The sequence below is a fragment of the Argopecten irradians genome, chromosome 6 (genome assembly GCF_041381155.1).
Source record: "Argopecten irradians isolate NY chromosome 6, Ai_NY, whole genome shotgun sequence".
Classification (NCBI taxonomy): Eukaryota; Metazoa; Mollusca; class Bivalvia; order Pectinida; family Pectinidae; genus Argopecten; species Argopecten irradians.
The window spans coordinates 41,208,510-41,219,112 of record NC_091139.1 but is presented as its reverse complement, the minus strand read 5'-3'; the positions used below and the strand labels follow the sequence as shown (position 1 = coordinate 41,219,112).

At 38.4% G+C, this 10,603-nt stretch overlaps 1 protein-coding gene across 1 annotated transcript; it reads left to right on the top strand.

Annotated features, from left to right (window-relative positions):
* The first annotated feature begins 601 nt into the window (after positions 1-601).
* On the top strand, positions 602-10,603 carry LOC138325905 (G-protein coupled receptor 157-like). Its single transcript, XM_069271913.1, has 5 exons — positions 602-717; positions 4,104-4,631; positions 8,802-9,013; positions 9,470-9,649; positions 9,778-10,603. The coding sequence occupies exons 2-5, from the start codon at positions 4,208-4,210 to the stop codon at positions 10,012-10,014; spliced, it is 1,053 nt and encodes a 350-aa protein (XP_069128014.1). The 5' UTR covers positions 602-717; positions 4,104-4,207; the 3' UTR covers positions 10,015-10,603.

Sequence of the window (10,603 nt, the reverse complement as noted above, 5' to 3'; positions counted from 1 at the left end):
TACCGCAGCCTCCCAAAACATACAGACAACCACACACACAACACCTATATACCGCAGCCTCCCAAAACATACAGACAACCACACACACAACACCTATATACCGCAGCCTCCCAAAACATACAGACAACCACACACACAACACCTATATACCGCAGCCTCCCAAAACATACAGACAACCACACACACAACACCTATATACCGCAGCCTCCCAAAACATACCGACATCCACACACACAACACACTGCATACTTAACTTATAACACAAATAACAACCAATCAATACTCGGAACCTTAGTTGTTGATAGGATAAAAATCAACGCAGTTCAGTCTCCTCCACTGTACATGTACAGACCATAATTAAACGAGTGAAACAAAATTAGGTCAGTGATAATTACTGATAATTTCCACACGCATCATACACACTAATATTCAGTCAGCGTCCATTAGATGTCACCTAGAGTGACATAATCATTGAATATAGGTATGTTACCAGTTATATACAATTATACATACATATGTCATTACAGTCATAGTTTGTTTACAAGATAAAACTATAGGTAATCTCTGCACCAGGATTCAGAGTGATATATCTGAAGCCAAAGTTCGACTCACGACAATCCCCTTCTTTATCTGTCAGCGTTAACAATACTTTACAACATGGCGACTGATCAAACGACTCTGCTCTCTTACAGACCAACAGACGTGATGGATGGCATGGTGAGTTTTTTTTCTCATTTTACACGTGTAACATCAAAATACATGTTAACATAAATCTCTGAAACATATTTCCCAACTAAAGGTGAAAAAATAGCGTGTCGGTGCAAAGTATAAAATATCTCGTTGGAGCTAGATTTGGATAGTGTTTCTGTGCATTTATTAATACATTAAACAATTTGATTTAAAACATATTTTATTGCCAAATGTGCAATAGTATTGGGCACCAGTTGCACTACTTATTACATAAGAAGTGAATGCACATATTCGCATACTATGCGATTGAAATAAATGTTTATTTTGTCCACCCGTAGGTCAAGAACACCCGCGTGTCTAAACAGGAATAAACGTAGATACTGATAATATCTAATCAGTACGCTTTATTTTAACGGTGAAGTGATAATTGTCAAAAGATACGAATGTTACTGTACCAGGGCCCAGTTGTTCAAAAAGTGATTAGGCTAGTCAAAAACGACAATCTTCAAATTCAGACAAAATATTATCTGGTAAAACTTATTTTACAAAACGTTATAAGATTCGTAGGAATTCAATTCTATACATGTATAAGAGCTGATTTTAGAGAAGATGTAAATATTATGATAAATTTTGCAGCAAATGAGAAATGAATATAAAAAAAAATATCATCCTTTGAACAACCGGGCCCAGAGTGCTTTCTCGTTATTAATTAAGGTAGCTCCATACTCTTGGGAAACCCCATGACATTTTTTTCTATTAGGTCTTATTTTCTTGCATTTTTCATGCAGATTCAAATCTCTATAGCAAAATGGGTCTTCTCGAACTACTTTTTGAGATATCTGAGCTTTAAATTACCATCCGTACAGATTTGCTGGCCGAAAATAGAAAAATTCATTAAAATATGTTTTCTGTAATATTAGGATGAATTTAGTCTCAATCCTGTTCAATTGTCGTCCTTAATTTCAAACGATAGAAAAATATACAAAACCATTGTATTTTTACAAATGTTAACTAGTTTTCGTTTGTTCCGAGGACCGTCTCCATTCGTAATTATCATGTTTTTGCCATATTTTCGCCTATAAAAATCAATGAATAGGCAAAAAAGGAAATGAAAATCCATGTTAATTTCACAATAAATATTTGTATATGATATGCCGAAGGTTATAAGGGCGCAGTCTTTCGTGAAACCCAATCTTTTCAGAATCCAATCCTACACACTGACAGCTTCAGTTTGCGGCCGCCATTTTTTTTATACCTATGTGGAAGTGAATCATGGGTAATCACCATGGATATGATGCTTTGAAGTAAGCTCATTATAAAATCGAGCAGTTCAAACGCTCTCATGATCTGACAAACTTAATCTTCATCAGACAGAAGCTCAGGCTATCGCTCTTTATTTGTAAGCTTTCAAGTGATTTAGACTAATTTCCAATATAATCAGCTGACCAAAAACAGAATATCTGTTACAGAAATAAAATGTCTTCCTTCTCTAATTGAGGTTTCCTTCTCAAATGGGGTTTCAGGGACAAGGATAGAGTGTGAATATATGAATGAAAAATAAACAGAACATTAGGCTCCGTTATTTCCATATATTGCACTTTATTACATTGCATAATTCATGATTACTAAAACATCTGACTGCACCCTTTAGGTCCTTACCTTCAATCATATTACATTTTTCAAATATCATATAAAAACATGGGGTTCTCGATTAATTTTTCACAATTTTGTAAGCTTGAAGTTTGTAACTCACAACGTTAACCCTACCCCCATTTCATCCAGGACTGAGATGGGTCATATTTGACTAGTTTTTGAAAATCATGCCACAAAAAAAAAAAAACATCCCACATCAGTTCATATGATTTTGTGATATCGTAACTTATGTCTGTTTTATTTTTTATAATTTTCTCCAAATTTTGTGTTTAAAGGAAATCCGTAGGCGATTTTTAAGAATTCCGGAATTTCGGGTCCCCTCTTATCATTTAAAGCGACGAACGTTGCATCCGGTGTTTGATAGTATTCCCCAAACTCTCGTTGCCCTGTACGTTCAGGGCGGCGAGAGTCTGGTGAATGCGAGACTAGGGCCGTTTTCGAGTATGCGGTTTGACTGGTTGGACCTATTTGTTCGTTTTTATTTTGTTTTCTGTCGAGCCTTGACAAAGCCCTCACAGGCCTGTATCATCAACTGCAGGTCCGTCTGGATTTATACTTAAAATAATTACTTTTACAAACGGTTGAACCAGTTGTTCCGAATAAACGAAAACGGCCTAGGTATTTGAAAATCCATTCCCATTTACGACAGGACCACAAAAACCTCAGATATAGCATCTAATATTCACTTTTTTGCTTTTATTTGATTTAATTCATGATTTTAAATAATCAATATGATATTAAGACAATTTTTACCTATTGAAAAAAATTCCAAGTGGAATGTCGTAGCGTATCGGAAATCTAGACTGGATTGCCTGTCGTAGTTTTTCTACTCTCCGCTAGGCTTCGCTCCGAAAATATAGTATTTATGAGCGCAGCCTAGCGGAGAGAATTGGTACTAAGACAGGTAATCCAGTCTAATCGGAAACCATTCTGGAATTCAAAGCAACCTCGGCAGCTTCCGGTTTAGCGTCATCTGAACTGGCGCGTTTTTCAAAAGTATGGACCTACCTTAAGTTGTTATACAACCAATATATTGTGGAGATATGTGTAAAAATAGTTCAGTTAACAAAACTATAAGGAAAGAAACCTTTCTTTATATAAGGTCAAACAAAAAAATATATGTTTATGGTTACCCGACCTAACCTAGTTTTCTACGAAAAAACATTAAAAATCGCGTTTTCGATCTCAGACTCCGGTTCCAGCCATTATTTTAGAGTGAAAGACATTAAAAAAAAGAAATAACATTCCGACCTATCGACCCTATTTTTTTTGCCAAATGTAACCCTAAACAGACATATTATTTTTTAGCCTAAAGGATATTGAATAAAGAAAATTACTCGAAAACTGCGAATCAGTAACCACAGTTTAGAAATCGAAGCGGGTAGGGTAAGAGATTCCCCGTCCTCTGCGCTTAGGCAAATTTTGTAACGACATTAAGGATGAAACCCACTTCATTTTTTAGTATCTGTTACAGGATTTAAGCATCCTTATCAAAGTCCTTTGCCCCTGCGGATAGGTGTTGATTGCTACGCATGTTTGCGTGCGTAACGTCATACATGTATATTTCATAGAAAACGACGTGAGTTTTGCTCACAAATAATGACGTCACAATGTTTGCCTACCGACGAAGGGAGATAGCTCTATACATAATATGTAAAGAGGAAATTTGAAGCTTTGTATTTTTAAGTTTCTGTATTTTGTATGTGTATGTTATTATCAAATAGACAATGGAATATATATTGCTTCCCATTTTGTTTCAGGTGTCTGCCTAACACAGAATCTCTAAATAATTCATCGGATATCTCAGTTGAAGTGGGGAAACCGTCCATATCTACATCCGGGATTTACATACAAACTTTACATCATGATTGAAATCAACAACATCACAGCATACTTCACTCTAAATAATACGTATATTGCCGTGGGTCTGCTGACGTCATGCATGTCCCTGTGCGGCTGCGCATTAATTCTCGGAACCTATATTGGCTTTAAAAGTTTACGTGCCACAGGCAGACAAATCCTTGTTTATATAACTCTGTGTAATATTGGAGTTTGTGTTGGACATATAATAGGCGCCGCAACTATAATTGGATACGACGAAAAAACAGCATTTGTCTCTTATACTTCATGTGCTGTTTCAAGTGCATTCACCATCTGTTTCCGCATTGGAAGTTATCTTTGGACATGCGCATTGGGTCTCTTCCTGTGCATTAGCATGTCATGGAAACGCATGCTGTTTGGGAAAGCAATGATGGGACCATTTCACCTAGTTTGTTGGAGTATACCAAGTATGATTACCTAACAAAATAAAGGTTACCTTCCCAGAGTCGACCAAATGTCACTCCTCCTCCTCCCCTGCAGATGCCGCTAGATGGTCAGTAGTTCCTGAATGCAAAATTAGCAGTTGACCTATATCAATAATCTTCAATGTAGACCAAGCATCTCTTGCATGCGCAGTTCCTTACTTGTGTGACTCCACAGACTGTACGGCGTCATAGTTCAATATAACACGGCTATAACCACAGGTTTACGACGCGCGCAAAAAAAAATAAAAAAAAAATACTAAAAATACTGAAAGGTTGTTTACTTAGCCCTGTATCCCATTTCCAGAAAATGGGGTAATTAATTTTAAAATGCTCTGAACACCACAAAAATCAGCCGATCTGAATATTTTTTTAGCTTACACCGAAGACAATTCATAACTGGTCACTATGGTATATGATATGATGGGATTATGGGCGAATTTTATTTCATATCGAAAGTTGAATTACGAGGATTCGTGTAAAAATCGTTAGTCGGAAAAGTACACGCTACATCCCCAGGTCACGATTCCCTAATAAGCACAGACCGAATAAAATCGCCATCTATTCAACGAATGCATCCCTGAAGTGCAGATCCTCAATATAAACTCACTTACTTATAAAATTGCACTTAAGTATCCCTTAGCGATCCCCACGCTCCATTTATTGTCATGCAAAACAGATGATCACCGATCTCGGCCATTTTTGTCTGTCGTCTCCGATTTGATACAAGCTCTCTGATTGACTACTGGGAGTGAGTGGACCAATCAGATAGCTTATAACAAATCGGAGACGACAGAGACAACACCATTTTCTGTCTAAAAGTCTTTTGAGCTACAATATCGCAGCTAACTCCGTATACACGCATTTTAGACATGTTATAGGAACCTTGATTTGGAATGAAAATAACTATATGTATATAAACACGAATTGGTTGCAAGCCTGTTCGTCATAAATGTGTTTTACTGTAGTCGCCATGCTGCTGTGAGAAGTCGTTATGAGTAATAGATTACTTTCTATAGCCGCACGATAGACTCGGACACATCCCAAACCTCAATAAACCCCTTCTCTTTTAATAACCACAATAACCCTGCATGCCTTCACATCACCTCAACAACCATCATAACCCATCATACATCCACATCATATCAACACACATCATAACCCTTCATACCTTCACATCTCCTCATAACCCTGTATACCTTCACATCTCCTCAACAACCACAATAACCCTGTATACCTTCACATCACCTCAACAACCACAATAACCCTGTATACCTTCACATCACCTCAACAACCACAATAACCCTGTATACCTTCACATCACCTCAACAACCACCATAACCCTGCATACCTTCACATCTCAACAACCACATAACCCTTATACCTTCACATCACCTCAAAACCACAATAACCCTGTATACCTTCACATCACCCAACAACCACAATAACCCTGTATACCTCACATCAACAACCACAATAACCCTGTATACCTTCACATCCCCACCTCAACAACCACAATAACCTGTATACCTTCACATCACCTCAACAACCACAATAACCCTGTATACCTTCACATCACCTCAACAACCACAATAACCCTGTATACCTTCACATCACTCAACAACCACATAACCCTGATACCTTCACATCACCTCAACAACCACAATAACCCATCATACCTTCACATCACCTCAACAACCACAATAACCCTGCATACCTTCACATCACCTCAACAACCACCATAACCCATCATACATCCACATCATATCAACACACATCATAACCCTGCATACCTTCACATCACCTCAAAAACCACAATAACCCTGTATACCTTCACATCACCTCAACAACCACCATAACCCTGCATACCTTCACATCACCTCAACAACAACAATAACCCATCACATCACCTCAACAACCACAATAACCCTGTATACCTTCACATCACCTCAACAACCACAATAACCCTGTATACCTTCACATCACCTCAACAACCACAATAACCCTGTATACCTTCACATCACCTCAACAACCACAATAACCCTGTATACCTTCACATCACCTCAACAACCACCATAACCCATCATACATCCACATCATATCAACACACATCATAACCCTGCATACCTTCACATCACCTCAAAAACCACAATAACCCTGTATACCTTCATCATCACCACTAACAACAACCTCACACCACCATAACCCTCATACATCCACATCATATCAACACACATCTCATACCTTCACATCACCTCAAAACAAATAACCCTGTATACCTTCACATCACCTACAACAACCACATAACCCTGTATACCTTCACATCACTCAACACCACATACCCAACTCACATCATCAACACACATAACCTGATACCTTCACATCACCTCAACAACCACAATAACCCTGTATACCTTCACATCACCTCAACAACCACATAACCCTCATACTTCACATCACTCAACAATAACCCTCATACTCAATCATCAACACATCATAACCCTGCATACCTTCACATCACCTCACAACCACAATAACCTGTATACCTTCACATCACCTCAACAACCACAATAACCCTGTATACCTTCACATCACCTCACAACACAATAACCCTGTATACCTTCACATCACCTCAACAACCACAATAACCCTGTATACCTTCACATCACTCAACAACCACAATAACCCTGTATACCTTCACATCACCTCAACAACCACAATAACCCTGTATACCTTCACATCACCTCAACAACCATAATAACCCTGTATACCTTCACATCACCTCAACAACCACAATAACCCTGTATACCTTCACATCATCTCAACAACCACAATAACCCTGTATACCTTCACATCAACTCAACAACCACAATAACCCTATATACCTTCACATCACCTCAACAACCACAATAACCCTGCATACCTTCACATCATCTCAACATCCACAATAACCCTTCATACCTTCACATCACCTCAACAACCACAATAACCCTGTGTACCTTCACATCACCCCTTCACATCACCTCAATAAACCAAATTACCTCGAAATACGTAGCCACTTCGATGTTAGCGCAAATAGCACACACTCCTAATCCCTAAAAATTAACTCGCATATCTTCAAACAAAAATAACAAATGTTCACAACTTCGAACTACCATATTTAACCTGCACGCACAACAAACCTGCACGCTTTCACGTAACAGCAAGCATAATGAGAATTGCTGACATTTCACCCATGAAGAAACAAAGACAAATATAGCGCTTGCAAGGTCAGTAAACGTAACATTGAGACACAACTTCAACAGCTAAGGGTATTCAGCCCGATACTTTCGACGAAACCTTTGGCGGGTCTTGGGTTGAAATTGAATTTCCCGCACTGTGCCACCTGCTGGATCATCTTCCATTTACGTAAGAGGTAACCGATTGAATAGTTCGTATGATGAAACTATTGTTTGAGAAAATATCGACGGCCTTTGAAAAAAATGTTGTGATAAGCATCTTTGTGGGATATTTGTTTATCGGTTCGGAACACCAGTTTCTGTGTTTCGTTCTCAATTGTGTCTAATTTTGTCACGACATCAAAGTCTATCTTTGCATAATTTGCCTACCTTTGTGAAACAGAAACCAAACACGCTTTTACGTTACATATCTGTTTGATGAGCAACATATCAAAGAACTTAATTTACCTGGTCTAAAACATTATATAACCCTTCTTGACTTATCTGGAAGCTGCTGTTGACAGAAATGGCATGTCTAAATGGTTACTGCCATCACTTCGGATCATTAAGTCTTGGCGTGTGATCCGCCAAGGGTTTAGGAAGAGTATCGTACTGAAAACCATGGTATTGGCTAGTGAGGTCGATTACGCCGATCACCAACAAGTTAAAATCTGTCAAGTTCTTTTGATTATCTACATCCACGATGAAATAAAGCCGTGAGAGCACTGACAATGTGTTTTATAGTAGCAATGCCATTGAACTTGACCCGACCACCTTCACTTGCAATACGAACTATAGTTCTTTGAGTTTGTACTCTCATCATCATGCCTGGACTTGCCAAGGAAGTAACATAGGCTATGGTAATGTAACAATGTTGGCAGTTAAAGTGAGACTAGATCGTACTTTATATAAATATTCTGTTTAATTTGAATTGCAGTTGGTATAACCATAGCGGTATTGGTATCGGACGTAGTGGGATTCGATTCACAACCTCTGACCAACCAGAACCGTCCTCCTTGGTGCTGGATCGACCGCCAAGCACCAAAGTATGTCACGTGGGCGTTTATTACGGGACCGGGATGGCAGATGGGCGCCATAGTGGTGTGTGCCTGCTGTTATACCGTTCTACAGTGGCATTCTATATTCAAGGTATTTAGTCAGTGGTCACTGAGATATGAACTTTCAGTCACAAAACTGATCACCGAAGGTAGCAGACATTGGTAAGATATGTTAAGTAACCTCAGAAGACACTGAATTCACTCTCATGGACCACGAAGGTAACAGACATTGGTAAGATATGTTAAGTAACCTCAGTAGACACTGAATTCACCTCATGGACCACATTTATGTACACAATATAAAAGCTATATCAGGTTTCAAGAATTAAAAGAATAGTTGTTGTGTTTGATCTTTTTCTGATGCAACAAGGCAAAAAGAAGGGATGAAGGAACAAAAATATTTTCACACCATACTTTTTAGAAAATCAGTCGAAATATAACTTCTATTACTGACAAGTCTTTGCTATACCAAAACTTTTAAAATCCATTAAAGAAATCAAATACTCCCATTGTTGATGGTTTGTTGATGGCCTTGTTTTGGTCACAGAAGCCGCCTCTTGCTGAGGATGTCGGAGAATCCACAGAGAACTTGTACAGTTTACTCACGTCAAACAACTCTCGCCTTCGTCAAATCCTCGTCATTTTCATTCTTCTCCAAGTATGGGGCACATGGAGCTTTCTGGTGTCACTACACAGTCCCAGCCCTATCTGGCTTGTCATTCTACAGGTAACAACACCTTTATACACTTCTGGTGTTTTCACATGGTCCTACGAGACATACAAATTAAGCACTGACTAAATATATATTGTCTCCCGGAATGCTTCATCGACACTAATGCGTTTGTTCTTTTCCAGGAAATCGGCAATCATAGCCAGGGACTAGCTAATGCAATAATCTTCTGTCTATATACCACGGGCGTCAGGACGAAACTGGCGCCAAAATTCCGGGCTTGTTGTTGTTGCTGCTGCAGACGTTGCCCATTCACCTGTAAGAAGGGGGCTATGAGAATCCCCGTAGAGATGTCAGCCTTGGGTCCCCAGGGACCAGAGGGGGAGGGACTGATGAGGAGCACAGCAGATGATGAAATATAATAACGGTTTTGTAATAAATTCAGTGGAAAACGAAAATGAAAACACGAGGAGTAATAGAATCGAAATATCATAACAAAATTACTCGCTGTACAATTGGAGGATGAGATAAATCTGTTGATTTTTAAATATGCATTGCACACAATGTACATTGAAATTGGTAGTTACAATTCTGTGTTCTTGTTAAATATACTAACTTAAGCAATATCGTGTTTAATATCTGACATGTTTTGATAAAGTTTGTTATGTGAGTAGATTCAGTATAATTCACCATTATCGTCTGCCATGGTCAATGAAACCGTTGGCCCTTCCCTTGTTAGAAATACAAATTTTACATACCAACATGTCCCAACTTTTAAGCATTGGTGCTGTTTTAACTTTGTTATCATGAACAATGAACTGAGGAAAAGAATGACATATGGCACCGTTGTTTGTTTGCTGTTTTTGAACACAAATCTATACCAATATGGCAGAGATTATCATTTGCATTATTGCTGATAGTTCATTGGGATATATTAATAAATATAGAAGCATCGATAGGAAAATGAAATAAAATATTTTGTCGTTTTTGCATGCGAAATTTACTACCCAA